This window comes from Rhamphochromis sp. 'chilingali' (genome assembly GCF_963969265.1).
Source record: "Rhamphochromis sp. 'chilingali' genome assembly, chromosome: 17".
NCBI lineage: Eukaryota > Metazoa > Chordata > Actinopteri > Cichliformes > Cichlidae > Rhamphochromis > Rhamphochromis sp. 'chilingali'.
Genome location: NC_137944.1, coordinates 16,724,577 through 16,746,531, shown reverse-complemented (window position 1 = coordinate 16,746,531; position 21,955 = coordinate 16,724,577). Strand labels below are relative to the sequence as shown.

The 21,955-nt window shown below is 41.3% G+C and overlaps 2 protein-coding genes across 2 annotated transcripts; one reads left to right on the top strand and one right to left on the bottom strand.

The window, feature by feature from the left end:
- Nucleotides 1-1,873: 1,873 nt before the first annotated feature.
- Nucleotides 1,874-21,143, bottom strand: LOC308384941 (lactose-binding lectin l-2-like; the record flags this gene model as incomplete). The annotated part of the gene is made up of 2 exons (XM_080863617.1): nucleotides 1,874-2,307; nucleotides 21,056-21,143. The coding sequence occupies 2 exons, from the start codon at nucleotides 21,141-21,143 to the stop codon at nucleotides 1,874-1,876; spliced, it is 522 nt and encodes a 173-aa protein (XP_080719743.1).
- Nucleotides 5,949-6,869, top strand: LOC308384940 (lactose-binding lectin l-2-like). The gene is made up of 2 exons (XM_080863616.1): nucleotides 5,949-6,068; nucleotides 6,410-6,869. The coding sequence occupies exons 1-2, from the start codon at nucleotides 5,981-5,983 to the stop codon at nucleotides 6,841-6,843; spliced, it is 522 nt and encodes a 173-aa protein (XP_080719742.1). The 5' UTR covers nucleotides 5,949-5,980; the 3' UTR covers nucleotides 6,844-6,869.
- Nucleotides 21,144-21,955: the final 812 nt, after the last annotated feature.

Below are 21,955 nucleotides of genomic sequence, written 5' to 3'. Positions count from 1 at the left end.
ATTTACTACAAGAAAGACCACGACTCATTGCCCCGCACATGGATCCTGGAATGCCTAGAACTATACAAGATCAACAGGACCCTAAGAGCCTTCATCAGGAATCTGATATTCAGTTTCAAGTAAATAATAAATATAGCAATTTCCTTATGTGTTAACAGTATTTGAAAATTAGTCTACAAGCCTTAACACACACACAACTGTAACAATGGCTACTGAAAGTAGCTGCTGAAACTGGCTTGTGTTGATTTTCTCCATTACAGAATTGGAGTTTAGGTTGATCCTCATCACGTCAACTGGCTAAAAAACATGGCTACATCTTAATTGTGCGTATGCGTGTTTTAATGTCTGTGTCATGCACGAGTTGATATTTAAAATCACAACTGATATGTACACAGCCTTGTCTCGTCTTGGTGAACCAGCTAATGTTAGCCGTCTTTAGTTAAATATATCTGTATGCCGAACAGTCAGTTTCCTAACTGGTGACTTGTCTGTAGCAGCATTTTAGCTTGGATTGAAATCAATAATTAGCTAAATGTTAAACAGTAAATTAAAATTACATCAAAAGCATGTAGTCTCTGAGGAGACCCTGAGGAGTAATTACAATTTATATCCTGTTAATCTGATCATCCTGTGCTCTAAACACATTCTTACTTCAAACTGGGAAGTATAAATGACAACAAAGAGTAAGTGTGTTTTTAGAAGTGAGTGATTTCATGCACAGATGATAACTGTGTGCTCCTTTTTATTTTTATGTGCAGCTCTTTATCATAACTCTACAGCAGATCTAACAGAACTCAGCTGGAACATCTGAAAAAGTGCATTTTAATGCAAACGTTAGAAACATGTGCACTTGGAGTGTTTAGACTTCAAACATCAACATTAATACAAATCCATTATTTATAAAAAGGCTTCAGCATGTAACAAAAACACAACTGCTCTGCTTTGAACAGAGTGAGCAGAGACATGTGCTTCGCTGGTGTTTCCATCTTGTACACGTAACACCTATAATTATACCTTCAGTTACACTCAATACATCTTTTTCCTATGACTGTCTCACTCAGGTGAAAATTAAAGTAAACAAATTGTGAAAACGTGAGATAGAAAATAACATGGAATCAAATCTGCTCTGGTTCTGAGTGAATTATGTACTTTAAATGCATTTATTGTGTGTGTAATACAGCTCCTACTTTACATGTAAAACACAAAAGGGAAATTCAGTAATTGGCCTCCAATTAGTTATTAATTATTATTACATTAGTTATTAATTTAATTGATAACATTTTGGAAAGAGTAATAAGAGTAATATAATATTACAACTAAGTAGCAGCCGCCATTGTTCGAAACTGGAATTGGCTGGGCTGCGCTCTGAATTCTGGGATATGGTGGGCCATGAAGGACACACCTGACCTATCCTTCAAATTTGGGGAAATAAAGGCCGCATTTATTGGCCGCATTTGGAGCAGCCTTTAAATTGGGACAACCGTGACAGAAGCCACATCTCTTATTTAGACTGGCTGAAGTCTTTGGTGCTTTCTGGTTAGAGTCACTGCATAAATACTTTATTGTTAGTTTGATTGTATTTTATTTTAAAACAACTTTATCACCAAAACAATGACAAAGAAAATTTAGCACCGATGTTCAATGTTTCTTTCCTCCTTCCTCATTATATTAACATTAGCTGTGAGATTAAAACAATGAGTAAATATTCCCTGTGATCCACCATCAGAGCTACCAGTGGATGATTCTGTATTCATGAAAATCAAGGTGAGTGAAATTTAATGACTTTTGCACAGACACACAAAAGACAGGTTACAGTGTGCATTCACATCTTTATTGTAGCATTGTACTAGCAGGAACAGAAGGTTCAGTGCTTCTAAGGACAGGTAATGCGTGTTGCACAAACATAAGGTAAATTGGTAGCACACGTGTAGTCATTCCATTTCTTATCTGATACTACATTGGTGTGAACACAGTGTTCATTTCCTCCCTGATTATTAGGTTGTGTTGGACTCCAGTAGACAAAACGCAGTGGACAACCATCGGACCACATCCAGGTGCCTTCTTTATGTTTGTCACTGAGTCCAATCCAGGTGAGTCCCTCTGCGTGGTCAAAGTTCTGGATCAGGTTTTTCACAAAACTCTGTTCCTCTGTATTGTGGATGGACACCAGGTTGGCTCCCTGTGACAAACAGTAGACCTCTGCATCAGCCCAGGCCATGCGGGTGGCGACATATTTGTAGCAGCGGTCATTGAAGCTCCACCAGAACATGGGACAGGCTCCACGTTGCAGTTTAAATTTCCGTTCACCTGAAAGGAAAACAGAGTTCAGGGCTGGATGAAACTGTTAAAAAGTTGAAGAGATTTTTTTTCTCAGAGTCACAGAAACAGAGGTGAAAATGCTCTGCACATTTGAAATAATGCCACTGGTCAAATGCATTCGGCAAAAGCTTTTCCCTCATTCACAGTTCCAAAGAAGAGGAGCATAAGTCTTTGTGACTCTTTATTTTATGTAGTTATATATTTATTGCATGGTAAAAAGCCTTATCAAGGTCATGAGTAATTAAACAGGACAGGTCAGAGCTACGAAAGGAAAAGTAAAACAGATGAGTTAATCTAACATAAAGAGAACAACTTTCCTCCACACAAAAGGATCATCTCTTTCATGTTGGCAGGACAAATAAGTAAATAAACTATTAGGACATTAAAACGTGTTTGTTTTTTGTTGGCTTGCATATTTTTCATTATTTTATGTTCATAGTTTGAGCACCCTAGATTATTACGATTTATTTCTTTTCTTTTAAAATGAACTTCTTTGTAACTCAACTGAGGAAAATTTGTTCTCTTTTCTGCTTGCTGTCCTCGGTTTTAGGGCTTCTCCACTACTAATTATTTCATTGTCAAACTCAGTTTTGTCCTTATCATGTGATCCGGTCATTTATCTTATCCATTTTTTCTCACTGTGCTTTAAATATCAGCATTATTCTGTCATTATGCTTTTCAGTCTCTGTGAAGAATTACAACATGAGGACCCAAATGCAGACACCGAGCAAGAATGAGCAACAAAACAAGAGGCCTTATTATGGCTGATTTATAAAAACATACAAAACTCAGCAGACAGAAAGCACCAGAATCCAAAGTAGGCTGGTAATACACACACACACACACACACACACACACACACACACACACACACACACACACACACACACACACACACACACACACACACACACACACACACACACACACACACAGCAAAATCTCCAGTGTTAAATTAACACTTTTGACAGTGTTATATGTTTAAAAGTAACCTAGTCAGTTTTGAAGATTAACAATGGCTAACACTGAGCAGTGCTGATTTTCTAACACTGGAATATTTCTAACATTTTGAGTTATTTTCCAGTGTTAGAAAATCAGCACTGCTCAGTGTTAGTCTTTGTTAATCTTCAAAACTGACTAGGTTACTTTTAAACATATAACACTGTCAAAAGTGTTAATTTAACACTCAACAGTGTTGTATTTAACACTCAGAGGTGTGGACCCATATAGACACTCTCCAGTGTTAATTTAACACTAGATATTTTGCTGCACACACACACACACACACACACACACACACACACACACACACACACACACACACACACACACACACACACACACACAGCTGAGAAAACAGGTAAAACTGATCAGTGAGATAGAAGAACATAAAACCAATAAAATATAATTGCACAAGTTAAAACTTGCTGAACTCTGGCACTTTCACATTTTAGTGTTTTCTTTGTCTGAGCAATTGCCACTTTATCATGTCATTAAAACATCTTATCAACAAGAAGATAATAAAAATTATACCAGGAAATCAAACTCTGTGTTTCTGTAAACAACGATTAAAAAACTCCTCTAAAGTCTACACTCACTGTTATAAAAAAAACATTTATGTTGGGATTTTCAGATTCTTTTATGTTGTATCATTTGGGATATTTACAGTGTATTTCCCTTCCTGCCCTAAAATATAACAGTTTTTTAATTGCATTTCTGACAGTGAGAAAGGATATTTAGAAGTGCATTTTTGTCCTTTAATAACCTCCCAGTGGTTTGGATAGACAGAGGTCTTTAGTGACTCTAAGAAGACCTTCTATTATTGATTGATTCATTCACTAAATACCCCAAAATATTTGCTTGTCTTACACATATGACATCCCATTCTTAAGCTAAAGGGTTTAATATAATAAAAGCCCGACTTACAGTCTCTGCTCTAATTCATCCCAAAGTTATTCTGTCTGATTGAGGTCAGGAGTTTGTGCAGGCCAAATAAATTCTTCAACAAATTTGCTCATCAGTGCCTTTATGGGCCTTTCTTTGTGCAGCGGTACAAAGTCATATTGGAAATGATTTCCTGGTATCATTTTGATTATCATAATGTTGATAAGATGTTTTAATGACATGATAAAGGGACAATTGCTCCGACAAAGAAAAATAAAGAAGAAGAAAATCCCAACATAAAGTCTATAAATTTTACACCTGTGAATATAGTCTTGGATTTTAATGACCCCAAACAGGCCTGCCACAGTTCATTGTGTTTTGTGTTCACTGTTATAAAAAAACAGTTGAAAGGTTTTTTTTTTTTATCTTTGTTTACAGAAACGCTCACAAAGTTTGATTTCCTGGTACCATTTTCATTATCATCTTGTTGATAATATGTTTTAATGACATGATAAAGCAAAAATTGCTCAGACAAAGAAAGCGCTAACATGTGAAAGTGCCAGAGTTTAACAAGTTTTAAGTTCTGGGATTATTTTTTATTATTGCCACGTGACCAAGTGAGACTGTCACAGCCAGTGTGCCCATGTGCGCTATATGAAAGCATTTGTTTAGTATCTCTTGTAAATGAAACTAGCAACCACCCTTTAGAACCCCTGAGACATATATTTTAGTTTTATTTAGTTTTATGTTCTTCTGTCTTACTGATCAGTTTTACCTGTTTTCTCAGCTGTGTGTGTGTGTGTGTGTGTGTGTGTGTGTGTGTGTGTGTGTGTGTGTGTGTGTGTGTGTGTGTATTACCCGCCTACTTTGGATTCTGGTGCTTTCTGTCTGCTGAGTTTTGTATGTTTTTATAAATCAGCCATAATAAGGCCTCTTGTTTTGTCGCTCATTCTTGCTCGGTGTCTGCATTTGGGTCCTCATGTTGTAATTCTTCACAGAGACTGAAAAGCATAATGACAGAATAATGCTGATATTTAATTAAAGCACAGTGAGAAAAAATGGATAAGATAAATGACCGGATCACATGATAAGGAAGAAAAACTAAGTTTGGCAATGTAATAATTAGTAGTGGAGAAGCCCTAAAACCGAGGACAGCAAGCAGAAAAGAGAACAAATTTTCCTCAGTTGAGTTACAAAGAAGTTAATTTTAAAAGAAAAGAAATAAATCGTAATAATCTAGGGTGCTCAAACTATGAACATAAAAGAATGAAAAATATGCAAGCCAACAAAAAACAAACACATTTACTAATAAACAAGTTTTAATGTCTTAATAGTTTATTTACTTATTTGTCCTGCCAAAATGAAAGAGATGATCCTTCTGTGTGGAAGGACTTTGTTCTCTTTATGTTAGATTAACTCATCTGTTTTACTGTTTCCTTTCGTAGCTCTGACCTGTCCTGTTTAATTGTTCATGACCTTGATAAGGCTTTTTACCATGCAATAAATATATAACTACATAAAATAAAGAGTCACATTCTCCTGAATGTGCCAAGAGGAAATGACTGTTCAACAGTTAAACAATCATGAATTTCTTTGGAATTTGATTTTTTCAGGCTTATATTTAATGTTATTGTTTATGGTGGAGAGTTTTGGTCTATTTGACCAATGATATCACACCAGCAGTAAAAACACCCACTCAGGCAGCTATAAAAGAAACCATCCTGTACAAAGAAGCTGCAGCAGCTCCTCATCATACTGTGAGACTTAAAGCTTCAACATGATCTTGCTCCTCTTCTTGTTTGGTCTGGCTCTGGGTGCTCCTTCTGAGTCTCCCTCTGATGACAATGAAGTGAAGCAACAACCTGGTAACCGTCTCATTTTCTAGCTCTTATTTTCCCTTATTTACTTTTACCTTTATTTGTGGTTATTATGTTAGCAAAAGATCATTTTATGTGGATATTTGTTATCTCATGCTCCTCTTCTTTGGAACTGTGAATGAGGGAAAAGCTTTTGCTGAATGCATTTGACCAGTGGCATTATTTCAACTGTGCAGCCATGATTCTCTGCAGCGCTTAAATTAAAGCAGTTACTTGTTTCAATACCAGCAGAGCATTTTCACCTCTGTTTCTGTGACTCTGAGAAAAAAATCTCTTTTTCTCAACTTTTTAACAGTTTCATCCAGCCCTGAATTCTGTTTTCCTTTCAGGTGAACGGAAATTTAAACTGCAACGTGGAGCCTGTCCCATGTTCTGGTGGAGCTTCAATGACCGCTGCTACAAATATGTCGCCACCCGCATGACCTGGGCTGATGCAGAGGTCTACTGTTTGTCACAGGGAGCCAACCTGGTGTCCATCCGCAATACAGAGGAACAGAGTTTTGTGAAAAACCTGATCCAGAACTTTGACCACGCAGAGGGACTCACCTGGATTGGACTCAGTGACAAGCATAAAGAAGGCACCTGGATGTGGTCCGATGGTTGTCCACTGCGTTTTGTCTACTGGAGTCCAGCACAACCAGATAATGAGGGAGGAAATGAACACTGTGTTCACACCAATGTAGTATCAGATAAGAAATGGAATGACTACACGTGTGCTACCAATTTACCTTATGTTTGTGCAACACGCATTACCTGTCCTTAGAAGCACCGAACCTTCTGTTCCTGCTAGTACAGTGCTACAATAAAGATGTGAATGCACACTGTAACCTGTCTTTTGTGTGTCTGTGCAAAAGTCATTAAATTTCACTCACCTTGATTTTCATGAATACAGAATCATCCACTGGTAGCGCTGATGGTGGATCACAGGGAATATTTACTCATTGTTTTAATCTCACAGCCAGTGTTGGGGACTAACGGAATACATGTACCGCCGTTACACATTTAAAATACAAAATATGAGTAACTGTATTCCGCTACAGTTACCGTTTATATGGGTTGGTACTTTACTTTGTTGAAATAAATGGATTACATAGCGGTCTTTTCCTGTTTCATATGTTAGGCTATGCCCTCTCTATTTTTGGTAATTCCACGCTGGTGTAAAACCAGACAAAACACACATTAAGAGGTAGTAATACCTGTGTCTCAATCTAACGGTCCACGTCACCCCTATTTGCAGCCCATATAATGACGCGAAGAAGTGTTTTAAAAAATTATTCAAAAAATTATTTAATAAGAAGGCAACAGGCAGAGTGTTACAGGCATCGCCCTAAAGAATGTAGCCTCACGGGCAGTGTAGTTCGTGCTGCAGGGAGAATGGACTGCCATACCTGTTATGTGTCTGTGAGCGCCAGGAGGGAGAAAAAGGAGAGTTGAAAAGTATGAGTTGTCACCGACCAGAAACGGGAGCTGGAAGCATGTAAATATAATAATAACCACTGCAGCCAAAAACAGTGCCTGATGAGCCCAGTTGTAAGTAAGCTATTAAGACTGTACACTGTGTTCGTGTTTTTCTCCCAAACAATAAGTTCTGTTGGAGCAGCCTTTCAACGGCTCTCTCTGTCTCTCGCTAGAAAAGTTGACCCAGACAACAAAGTAAAGCTAGTTTTCAGCTACCAGTGTTGGGACTAGAGATGGCACGATACCACTTTTTTATGTCCGATACCGATACCGATATCATAAATTTGGATATCTGCCGATACCGATATGAATCCGATATAGTGTTTTTTAATCAACAAAACTGTTTTTTAAATATTTTGCTGCATTTTGTATAAGTTCATACTCAAGTTTAAAACAACAACTACACTAAAGCTATTCTGTTATACCTGTATGCAAAAAAAAATATTTCATAGTACAGCAATACTGATCAATCTAATAAACTTAAACCTACACCATCCTCCCTATTCTGGTATTTTAAAGAGTACTTAGCATAAATATTAAGCAACCTAACTAATAGGGTTCCAACTCCCAGCAACAACAAAAATAAATAAATAAAAAATAGGGAACCACCCCTCACGCTCCACCTCATGATGCTTAATCGACGTAATCAACCTTAATTTGATGCAGTGTGAAAAAAAAATGCACAGAAATCAATTATTTTTCAAGAAATATTAAATAGATTCAACATCTTTCTTCAACAAAATTGCAGACTGCACAGATGGTACCTTCCCAAAGGAAAAAGTACTATAGCTTACTAGGGTATATATATTAGACTTAATAGTTACTATATACAGTAATGGACTTCTATACATTTTACATCAAATTAAAACTTTGGGTGTCAGATAATTATTTATTAAAAGCTTGACATTTTAAATGAGAATAAGAAAGAAAAGTATGTCTTTGTGCCCCATTTTCCCCGTTCATGCCTTATCGGCCCCCCTGGCTAAACTTTGCTAGATCCGCCCCTGCACAGTTACCAGCGTCAGCTACGTAGAAAAAGATCCTCGAGTAGAAAGTAATAATAAATAAATTCTAACAACAGCTGATCAAGCTTAAACGTGCTGCTGTTGTTTAGCCGCTGGTTTCCTCTTTCTGGTGCAACGTGGGCCAAAAGCAAACAAGAGACACGGACTCGCGACAGAAAAGCCGATCAGCTGATCATTAAGCAGTTTCATGATTGAAGTAGCAGCAAGAAGAGGCAGTCGCTTGTTAAGCTTAACGCAGGAATGCTTTACAAACATTCAGAGATGGACTTACACACTTGCTTTACTTCTCTCGGGATAACTTTGTCGGAGATGAAATGCTGGGTTGCTAGTGAAGCTCCACATGCTATCCAGACCACCGACAGGTCCCGCATGCCACAGCCGCTCTATCACGTGATGCATACTGCTCCGACGTGCTAACGTTCTGAGGTGAGTTATGGTGTGTTGCAAGTTTTGTGAGATGCTTTCGTGATATTTAATGGATCGGATTACATTTTTTATTTTTCTCCGATATCCGATCCAGTAATTTAGGTCAGTATCGGACCGATACCGATACGTAATATCGGATCGGTCCATCTCTAGTTGGGACTAACGCGTTATTAAGTAACGCGTTACAGTAACTACGTTATTATTGTGGTAACGAGCACGGTAACTAGTTATTATGCCAAAACCAGGAACGCGTTACTCGTTACTGGGATTTAGATAGGCTCGTTATTCGTTACTTCGTGTGGTGGCTATCGCGGAGCTTCCACAGATTCAATAACATTAGCAAGTGGTGGAAGCCAGCAGGTGGAGGATGGAAAAGGGAGGCAAGAGGAGAGACCCGAAGCAGCCGCCGGTCTGAGTATCAGGTGAACTGAACTTCAGGTAAGAAGTTATGACCTGCAGTGTATCTGAGTCACATATAAACCAAGTTTAGGTGGAGTTTATTTTCGTTATGCTGACTTTTTCGTACTGAGTACTAGCTAGCATGACGGGGTTTCTATACAGCTGGGTGGGTGCTATGTTACTGATGTTGAACTTTATATTGTTCATAGGTTAATTATTAGAGTTTCCAACCGTCCCGTAAAAAACAGAATCGTCTCGTATTCAGAGAAAATATTACGGGTTTCGTATTGAGGTGAAAAGGAACATTTTGTCCCGGACTTCAGCTACAATGAAAAAGACACAACGCTGGAGTTATTCTGTGTTTACGCTGCACAGCTGCCTCTTCTTCTCTCATTCTCTCCCCCTCCCTCTCCTGTTTCTACTTCAATCATGAAACTGATCAATGATCAGCTGATCGGCTCTCTTGTTTGTTTATCGTCCACTTTGCGCCAGAAAGAGGAAACCAGCGGATGTCGCGCTAAACAACAGCAGCACATTTAAGCTTGATCAGCTGTTGTTAGAATTTATTTAATATTACTTTCTACTATCAGCTGATGTTTGCTGGAGCCACAGCTGTAAAGCTGCTGGTCATGATATGGTTTGGTTATCTGGTGAGAGGGAAACATGAAGATGAAACCAGGAGATGTCCTTACTGAATCATCAGAGCTGAACAGGTGATGGAGAAACAGGTTTACCTTTTAGGTGACATGAACGAGTTGAAGGGAAGTTATGAACTGTTTCTGAGAGACAAATAACACCAGGATCCTTTTTTTTACTTAGCTGACAGCTGGTAACTGTGCAGGGGCGGGTCTAGCAAAGTGTTGCCAGGGGGCCAGGTAGGACATTAACAGGGAAAGGGGGGCACAAAGAAATACTTTTCTTTCTTATTCTCATTTAAAATGTCTCGCTTTTAAAAAAATAATTATCTGAGTCTTACAACAAACGTTTGATAGATTGATGCATATATACCATCAGAACAGTGTACATCACTGTCACAACAGCGTTTGTTTTCATTCAAAGGCTTTATGATTTTTCCTATAATGGTGGGCCAGTTTCTAGTCAAAATGCCCGGGACGATTTTTTTTTTTTGTCCCAGTCCAGCCCTGTAAGCAGCTCATCTGCAGTCTGGTGTTACCTACATCTTCCTATTCGGAAGGCAGAATTTCCGAGTTCTGAGTACAATCGAAAGCACCACGACTGCAGTTTTTGTGTTGGATGTAAAAAGCAGGCTAGAATCATGTGGCGGTCAACGACGGTCCAGGCGTGGGATTTGTCTTGTGGAAATGTGCACATTTTTTTTTTCCTTTCTATTGGTAGGTGGCACAGTGCACTTGTGGCAAGTAAGCAAGCTAGAAGACTGGCAAACTTGCTGGGTATCCAGTTACGGAAGCAACACATTAACAAGAGAATTCAGAGTAAAACCAAAGTTACTTTCCCTAGTAACTAGTTACTCTGAAAGTAATGAGTAACTTGAAGTAACTGAGTTACTTTTGATAGAAGTAACTAGTAATGTAACTAAGTTACTAATTTAAAGTAACTTACCCAACACTGTCAGCTACGAGCGCGACACAGAACCCGACTATTAGCCAGAGGTCCCTTTACTACGGTTCAGTGCCGCAGACTTGTTTTATATACGTGCAGAATAGTTTTTTTTACAAGATCGCTGCAAAAAGTGCAGCCTTACCTAATGTCCACCCTACTGTTACTCATTTTATATTAAGATTTAAAAATCTAGTTGGTGTTGGTATGGCGAGTAGCCTTTAGTAATAGTAATAAATCACACAGCAATAGTACATTCATGTAGTTGTAAAAAGCATCCAAAGTATTCAGAATACGTTACTCTCGTTGAGTAACGTGACAAAATACGTTACAAACTACATTTTGGGGCATGTATTCTGTAATCTGTAGTGGAATACATTTTAAAAGTAACCCAACACTGCTCACAACTAACGTTAATATATTTTTAAATGACCTACAGCAGACCAGACGAAGTTTGCATGAACATGCTTTTCAGCATCACCTTTATTAACTGCTTTTCTTCCACACGTGGCTGCAGCTCTGCAGCTGCCAGCCACTCACATCATCATCAACAACAACAGCAGACAGAGCACAGATTTTAAGCCGGCGAAGCGTGATTGCAGATGCCGTGCAGGTGCTTCCATCATCCCTGCAGCGCCACCACAGACCACACCCTGCCACAATATTGAAGCAGGAGTAAAAAACACCCAACATCTATACTGAACTTTTTTTGTTTAATTGTTTTGCTGAAAAAGCCTTTTTAAAATAAAATACAATCAAATAAATTACCAAAGAAACCAGCTCCTGGTACAGCTACAGCGACCGCTGCTATATGCACAATGCCATAGCTATGACCTGGGCTGATGCAGAGCCACACCTTGTGTCAACCCACAGTCTTGGAGAGGCATAATTTTATCAAAACCTTGAGTAAGACCTGAAAGTGGTTAAAATGTCTTCACCAGGATCGGACTCAGTGACATCATCATCATCATCATTGTTTATTTATATAGCACTTTAGAAACACACAAGGCTGACCAAAGTGCTGAACAATAGAAACATAATAGATACCATAAGAATAATAAATACGATAAAATAATAAACATAGCGAAAACAATAAAATACAAGTCAGTCAACCACTGAGTCAAAAGCCAGTGAATAAAAATGCGTTTTCAATCTGGATTTAAAAACCAGAACTGATGTCGATTGCCTAATGTGAAGAGGAAGATTATTCCAAAGCTTAGGACATTCACAAAGAAGGCAGATGGATGTGGTCTGATGTGGGTCTCAAATCAGCTTTGAATTTTGGGGTTAAGGAGAGCCAAACAACGCTGAAGGAAAGGAGAACTGTGCACGTGGAATGAGCTTGAGTGTTCAAAAACAATTTCCTTTTTATGTGCAACTCGCACTGTTTGTCGTTAGGAATTTAGAAGAAAAGATGTCTGATATAACTTACTAACTATGAACTATATACTATATATAAACTGGTTAAAGCACATTAAGAATGAGATTCATGTTGTTATGATATCATGATCCATGATCAGATATCATTTTTGTTTACATGTGTGGCTCCTTCCATTAGAGCAGGTGTGTGCAGCTCTCTCCTCTCTGCTCCAGCTGAAAGCCACCTTGGCCCTCGCGCTGCCTCCTCTCAAAGTTCTTATTATTAGGAATGTAAGAAATTTCAATTTTTATAGGTAACTGGAAAAATACCTTTGACTTTCCTCTGTGAAGCACAGAAAAAATTTAGATTCGATAGACTTGGAGGAAAGGTCATTTGAAGATTGAAGTGCTAATATTTAACACCCACGAATACTGAGTCTGTTTGATGATATTGTTGTCGTGTCTTGACTTGCAACACCCTTTTGAATATCAGATGCACGATTTACATTGCGTAATATGTTAGATATTGTTCAATATTGTAAATCTTCCTTGACCCATTAAGACATTTCATTCTGATGTCATCTAACTCCTGGGCTTATGTTGTGTTGATTTTATATCAGGTGAAGCACTTTGTGATTTGTATCTTGAAAAACAATAAATAAATTTATTTTACTTGCATATTTGCTTAACATTGCTGTGCTGAGGACTGAGAACAGTGCCTTTATGGTGAAATGCTGTCCGCTATTTCCACAACTTAAAGCTGCATAGTTTAGTCTTTGATTCCAAGCCTCCCCCACCCCATCAAATAGTAAACTGCACTTTGTTCACTGCTGTGATGCAATACAACATATTTACGCAGTAAAACAAACACAGCTTTCTGGAACATGTTGAAATTTAACAAATGTCAAAAGAACAAGGAAAAGTCCTATTGTTAGTTATGTGAGATTTTTGTGGAAATATTGGTGTATGGGTGAGTTCAAAGGGGTTTTGTTGTTTTCTCAACAGCCCCCAGAATGGATATATCTGTATGCCGAACAGTTAGTTTGCTAACTGGTGACTTGTCTGTAGCAGCATTTTAGCTTGTATTTAAATCAATAATTAGCTAAATGTTAAACAGTAAATTAAAATTTCTACATCAAAAGCGTATAGTCTAGGATATTTAAAGCTTTCTTTTAATCTGAATGTTCATTTATGTTCAATTAAAGTAAAGAATACACTGTAAAAAACAATCGATAGATCTAACCAGTAAATTTGTAACAATTTGCATTGATTTTGTTTAGGCAAATTTTATTACATAGTTTTAGTAAATAGTCCCTTATATTAGAGGCTATAAAATACTAAAATAAATAAGGTGAAGTCTACCCAATACTTCTCAGTACATTACATAACTAATTACTGATAGAAACTGAATCATTCTAACTTCCAAGATTCCAAGATGGTGGCGCGTGAACAACGTGAGGCTCAGTGTCTCTCCAGAATCTGCTATTTAGCGTTTTTTTTTATCTACTTTTAACCGGATTATTCGTCCAGAATTGCTGTGCGTTGCTGACCTACAGCAGACAAGACCTTCTGGACATCTGGACTCACAACTCCAACAGTTTTATCGCCGATCTCCGACTCATCCCAGAGATCTCCAGAACACCGGAGGCTGCCCACTCTCCCCGGCCGGGCGGAAGTGCACGCAGACGGCGCCGAGATCGTAAACAAAGGCGAGGTAGGCGCGGAGGGCTACGGGCTAAGCTAAAGCTAACACCACACCGGCTGCCTTTACCCAGTATTTTTCTCGCCAATGTCCGTTCTCTGGCAAACAAAATGGATGAGATACGGCTCTCCATCACTAACAACAGACGGATTATGGACTCAAATGTCATGTTTTTCACCGAAACATGGTTGAACAACAGCTGCCCGGACAATGCTATCGAGTTAGCAGGACGCCACACACACCGAGCCGACAGGCTAGCAGATGACTCCGGCAAGACCAGAGGTGGAGGTTTGTGCATTTATATGAACAATGCTTGGTGCATGAACTCCACTACTACTGAGAGTCACTGCTCACCTAATGCGGAGTTTTTAATGGTCAAATGCAGACCTTATTATCTCCCCAGAGAACTCACTTCGATCATACTCACTGCCGTGTATATACCCCCCGACGTTAATGCTCGGTTGGCCATGAAAGAACTTTCTGCAGCCATTAACAAACACCAGAATAAACACCCCGAGGCTGCTTTTATTGTTGCTGGCGACTTCAACCACACCAACTTAAAGACAGTCCTCCCCAGATTCCACCAACATGTCTCCTGCCACACCAGAGGAGACAAGACTTTAGACCATGTGTATTCCAACCTGGCTGGAGCCTACAAAGCCACACCCCTCCCCCACATTGGACAATCGGACCATCTCTCCCTGTTCCTCACACCTAGGTATTCACCACTCATCCAACGTGTGAAACCTGCTGTGAGGACAATTAAAGTGTGGCCAGAGGGGACAGACGCAGTGCTCCAGGACAGATTTAAAAACACAGACTGGAATATGTTCACCCACACAGACCTGGACCAGTACGCCTCATCTGTACTGGATTACATCTCCGAAACCACAGACAGTGTCACCACCCAGAAACGGATCACCATGTACCCCAACCAGAAGCCTTGGATGAACCGGGATGTTCGTCTCCTCCTGAAGGCCCGCAACACCGCCTTTAGGTCAGGAGATGCACACGCCTACAGTACAGCCAGGGCTAATCTAAAGAAGGGCATCAAAAAAGCCAAACACCATTACAAAAAGAAGGTAGAAGAACACTTCTCCAACTCCAACCCCCGACGCATGTGGCAAGGACTCCAGACCATTACAGACTACAGGACCACCAAACCCTCCCCCGCATCCTCTGATGTCTCCTTCCTCAACGAGCTCAACAACTTTTATGCTCGTTTTGAGCGAGGGAACCCCACAACCAAGATGAATCAAGATGGCGGCGCGCACAGACGCAGCGGCCCGGAGCTCCTACACTTTTGCACTTTTGGTGGTACTGTGTATTATTTCACACAGTCTGGTGTTACTTCAATACAACAGAGATGATCTACTACAACTAAGCCGTGGAGATCTTCAACTAACATCCGAGTATCTCATCCCCCCGGAGATCGTTAAGCAACCCCCGGGGCTACCCGCAACAGCAAGCCGCAGGAGGAGACGTTGCGAGCGGAGGCAGAAGAGAGGCAAGCGGGGAGGCCTGTGGGCACGGCTAAAGACTAGTCCGTTTAAACCACCACTCCCGATCATATTCCTCTCCAACGCCCGTTCAATCCGTTACAAACTGGATGAAATACGACTGCAGATCGCCACTCGACGGACTTTTAATAACTGTTCGTGCATGATTTTCACTGAAACCTGGCTGGACAGCGCCATTCCCGATGCGGCTATCGATCTAGCAGGCCGCACCGCCTATCGAGCCGACAGGTCTGCGGACTCGGGTAAGAAGACTGGCGGGGGGCTGTGCATCTATATTAACAACCTTTGGTGCACGAACGTCACGGTAACGGAAAAACTGTGCAGTACAGAGGTAGAACTGTTGGTGTTAAAGTGCCGTCCATTCTATCTCCCTCGGGAATTTTCTGCCGTTTACATCTGCGCTGTTTACATTCCACCAGATGCTAATGCTAAGCTAGCGTTAGCACAATTGAGCAGCAGCATCAATAACAGCCTGGTAGCACACCCGGACAGTGTCTTTATTGCGGCTGGGGATTTTAACCACGCGGACCTGAAATCTGTACTTCACAATTTCCACCGTAATGTGAAGTGTGCTACCAGAGGAGATAGAACGTTGGACCAGGTGTACACCAACATGGCGAATGCGTACAGAGCCCAGGCTTATCCCCACCTGGGTCTGTCAGACCATCTCTCCCTTCTGCTACACCCAATATACACACAAAAGATCAAGAGCACTGGGATTACAACCAAAACCGTGAGAACATGGCCGCAGGATGCTATTCCGATGCTTCAGGACTGTTTCCACTGCACAGACTGGGATGTATTCAAGGTGCAGGACACTGACAATCGTGTCGCATTGGATAGTTACACCTCCACTGTCTTGGACTACATCTGTTTCTGTGTGGACAATGTAACAACTTGGAAACGATTCCATGTGTTCCCTAATAATCCACCCTGGATGACACACGGAGTTCAACAACTTATTCGAACAAGGAACAACGCTTTCAAATCCGGGGACCAGGAGGCATACAGTGCTGCCAGGGCCAACCTGAGAAGAGGCATCAAGACTGCCAAGCAGCAGCACAGGAGGCGTATCGAGGCCAGGTTTGAGAACAACACAAACCCAAGGCAGGTCTGGGAGGGCATCAGGGCTATCACGGACTACAAAAGAAGAACACCATCACCCTCAGCCGACAGTTCTACTCTGGCTGAGGATCTAAATCTCTTTTATGCCCGTTTTGACAGGGAGAACACCGACCCTGTCCTGTCCCCTCTCCCCTCAACCGACCCTGCTCCGGTCCTGAGCACTCATGAGCTGAGGCGTGTGTTCCGGAGCATTAACACCAGGAAGGCGGCCGGGCCGGATGGAGTGCTGGGCCGGGTGCTAAAAGACTGTGCTGCGGACCTGGCGGACGTCTTCACCTCTATATATAACACCTCGTTGTCCTGTTCACTGGTACCATCCTGTTTCAAAGCAGCAACCATCGTTCCCATCCCAAAACAGTCAAATGTCACATGTCTGAACGATTTCAGACCTGTGGCACTCACCCCCATTCCCGCCAAATGCCTGGAGAGACTGGTCATTAAACACATCAGAGCTGCTTTTCCACCATCCCTGGACTCGCACCAGTTTGCATACAGGGAGAACCGGTCAACCGAGGATGCGATCGCCACAGTGCTGCACACATTACTGAAGCACTTGGAACACAGGAACACCTATGCACGGCTCCTCTTTGTAGACTACAGCTCGGCTTTTAATACCATCCGGCCATACAAACTCCGTCCCAAACTCCACCAACTGGGACTTAACTCCTCTCTGTGCAACTGGATTGTGGACTTCCTCACTAACCGTAGACAGAGTGTCAGAGTGGGTAAGAACACCTCTTCCACCCTTGTGGTCAACACCGGTGCCCCTCAGGGGTGTGTTCTGAGCCCTCTGCTATACACTCTCTTCACCCATGACTGTATTTCCTCCTGCGCGTCCAATCTCATTGTTAAGTTTGCAGATGACACTACAGTGCTCGGACTTATATCCAACAATGATGAGACAAACTATAGGACAGAGGTGCAACAACTAGAGTCATGGTGCCACGACAATAACTTGGTCTTAAACACCAAAAAGACCAAGGAGATCATTGTAGATTTCCGGAAGAGGGGTCATAACAACCATCTGCCTCTCTTCATTGGCAGTGAGGCGGTGGAGAGGGTGAGCAGTTTTAAATTCTTGGGGGTAACTGTGACCGAGGACCTGTCCTGGGGCAACCATATCACCTCAGTTGTACGGAAGGCCCAACAGCGCCTCTACTACCTGAGGAGACTGCGGAGCGCACACATTCCCAGATCTCTGATGTTGAACTTCTACAACTGTGCCATCAGCAGCGTTCTGACGTATGGATTTCTAGTGTGGTTCCCCAGCTGCACCAAGGCCGATCAGCAAGCACTCCAGCGGGTGGTGAAAGAAGCTGGCAGAATTATTGGAACAAGTCTGCCAGAGATCAGTAATATCTTCCCCACTCGCTGTCTGAGGAGGGTGCACAGTATCCTGCGGGACCAACATCACCCTGCGCGCCACCTTTTCCATCTGCTGCCCTCAGGGAGAAGGTACAGGTCTATACAGGCCAGAACATCCAGACTGGCCAACAGCCTGTATCCACAGGCTGTGAGGCTCCTGAACTCTCTGCCCCCCTCTCACGGACAATAACCATATCCAACTTCTTAATAGCAATGAACTGGTCTGCATTGGTGCATCATATCTTTATTCTCTTCCCCCTCCTGCCCCCCCCCCCCCTTTCTTAAATAGATAACTATCATATCTGATATCATATCTCACAGTACAATAATATTGAATGGGTTGCATTGTTGTATTTTGTCATGTTTCTCAGGTCTTTGTCTGAATTTCTACGAACATTATTGCTAAGGATTGTCTTATTGCATTGGAGTCACACTGGGTTAAATATGTACACTTGGGTTTTAAGGGGTATTTATTATTTTCTTCTTTTTTTTGGGTTGTATGGAAGCCCCAAACGCAATTTCATTGTTCTTGACAATGACAATAAATAAATAAATACTAAATACTAAACCACAACCAAAGCAGACGTGACGCCAGACCACCAACCTCTGCCTCTCTCCCCCACCGATGTAGGAGCGGTGCTGAGCAGGATCAATGTCCACAAGGCTGCAGGCCCTGATGGCATCCCCGGGCGTGTTCTCAGAGCGTGTTCTGGGGAGCTTGCAGGAGTGCTCACAGACATATTCAATCTGTCCTTGGCCCACGCTGTGGTACCGGCCTGCTTCAAATCCACCTCCATCGTCCCGATACCCAAAAACTCCAACCCATCTTGCCTCAGTAATTACCGCCCAGTAGCACTCACCCCCATCATCACTAAGTGCTTAGAGCAGCTGGTCCTAGCACACTTCAAATCCTGTCTCCCCCCCACCCTGGACCCCCACCAATTCGCATACCGCCAGAACAGGAGCACAGAGGATGCAGTCTCCATCGCACTGCACTCTGTCCTCTCACACCTGGACAACAACAACACCTACGCCAGAATGCTGTTTATAGACTTCAGTTCAGCATTCAATACAATCCACCCCTCACAACTCATCAGGAAACTGACAGACCTGGGCATCAGTTCCCTCATCTGCAAATGGTTACTGGACTTCCTGACCAACCGCCCCCAACATGTCCGGCTGGATAACCGCTGCTCATCTACAATCACGATGAACACTGGTGTACCACAAGGCTGTGTGATGAGCCCTTTCCTCTACTCCCTCTTCACCCACGACTGCAGACCTGCTGATGGTTCCAACACCATCATTAAGTTTGCAGATGACACCACGGTGATTGGCCTCGTCAGTGACAACGATGAGGCCGCCTACAGGGAGGAGGTGGATCGTCTGGCTGAGTGGTGCGACAGAAACAACCTGCTGCTTAACACCGAGAAGACCAAGGAGCTCATCGTGGACTACAGGAGGAATGCTGACCCACATCCACCCATCCACATTAAGGGGATGGCTGTGGAGCGAGTGAGCAGCTTCAAGTTCCTGGGAATCCACATCTCCGAGGATCTCACCTGGACGACCAACTGCTCCAAGCTGGTCAAGAAGGCTCACCAGCGCCTCTTCTTCTTGAGGACTCTGAGGAAGAACCACCTGTCCTCAGACATCCTGGTGAACTTCTATCGTTGCACCATCGAGAGCATCCTGACCAACTGTAAAACAGTCTGGTACGGGAACTGCTCTGCCTCGGACCGGAAGGCGTTGCAGAGGGTCGTGAAAACTGCCCAGCGCATCGCGGAGCACCACTTCCTGCCATAAAAGACATCTACAGGAAGCGGTGTCTGAAAAGGGCTGGGAAAATCATCAAAGACCCCAGTCACCCATCACATGGACTCTTCACCCTCCTGCCCTCTGGGAGGCGCCACAGGAGCCTCCGGACTAAGACCACCAGGTACCGGAACAGCTACTTCCCCCCAGCTGTCAGACTCCTGAACTCTGCCTCCTGACATCTGACCCACGTTAACACATGGACTGAACATACACACACCCACAATGGACAACTGTACCCTCAAACACACAATAATAACATGGACTGAACCACCACTCACAACCACTAGCACTTTATATAGCCTCTGTAGAAACTATCTACACCCTCACTTATCTTAACTGCACTACTGTATAGCTCTGTGTAAATAATCATTCTATACATTTGATAATCTTTAATCCTACAACTGTTTACAACTTGCATAGTTCCCATTTCTGTATAGCTGTATATCTCAGATTCTGTAAAGTTATTTATTTCATATTCTGTATAGTTTTTCATATTTATATCCTGTTCATAGCCTGTACACAGCTTGTACTCACTACAGCCTGTACATACTTATAGTTATAGAATATTCACAACATACTTCATACCATGTACATTATAACATACCATAATAGACCCATTTCTGTAATATACTCACATATCTATATTATTGCTAATATATATTGTAATATATCTATATCACTAAAGCACTTCTGGATGGATGCAAACTGCATTTCGTTGCCCTGTACCTGTGCATGTGCAATGACAATAAAGTTGAATTCTATTCTATTCTATTATGTTTGTGAGTAGATAATTGTTAATCTACTTAATAATACTGACTGATTTAATTCGTTAACCCTCACTTATTCAGGGAAGTTTAGTTTTATCCCAGAACATAGTTTCAGAAACAAGAGGTGATGATTATGTCAATACTTTTAATCAATAATCCATGAGAAGCAAAACTACTTAGTTTTTCTAAGTTAAGAAAACTCAAATAAATTGAGTTTATCAGCGTTTTTGCATAAAAAGTACTGGTAACTTATTTAAATCTAGTTCTAATAACAAATTGATAAAAAATTGCCTATCAGCCTATTTAACATTTTTAATTAAACACAATATTAGATTTTACAGTGCACTAGAGTAAAAAGTACTCATAGCCATCTCATAGACATTTATTTATTATTATATTATATTATATTATTTAGACTCTTTTCTTCAGTTACAAAGTTGTTGCTTCGCTTCATTGTCATCAGCTGGAGACTCGAGAGGAACACCCAGAGACGGGCCGAATAAAAAGAGGAGCAAGATCATGTTGAAGTTTTTTGAAGCCAGACTGACCAACATGGGCACCACATGGATTTACTACAAGAAAGACCACGACTCATTGCCCCGCACATGGATCCTGGAATGCCTAGAACTATACAAGATCAACAGGACCCTAAGAGCCTTCATCAGGAATCTGATATTCAGTTTCAAGTAAATAATAAATATAGCAATTTCCTTATGTGTTAACAGTATTTGAAAATTAGTCTACAAGCCTTAACACACACACAACTGTAACAATGGCTACTGAAACTGGCTTGTGTTGATTTTCTCCATTACAGAATTGGAGTTTAGGTTGATCCTCATCACGTCAACTGGCTAAAAAACATGGCTACATCTTAATTGTGCGTATGTGTGTTTTAATGTCTGTGTCATGCACGAGTTGATATTTAAAATCACAACTGATATGTACACAGCCTTGTCTCGTCTTGGTGAACCAGCTAATGTTAGCCGTCTTTAGTTAAATATATCTGTATGCCGAACAGTCAGTTTGCTAACTGGTGACTTGTCTGTAGCAGCATTTTAGCTTGGATTGAAATCAATAATTAGCTAAATGTTAAACAGTAAATTAAAATTACATCAAAAGCATGTAGTCTCTGAGGAGACCCTGAGGAGTAATTACAATTTATATCCTGTTAATCTGATCATCCTGTGCTCTAAACACATTCTTACTTCAAACTGGGAAGTATAAATGACAACAAAGAGTAAGTGTGTTTTTAGAAGTGAGTGATTTCATGCACAGATGATAACTGTGTGCTCCTTTTTATTTTTATGTGCAGCTCTTTATCATAACTCTACAG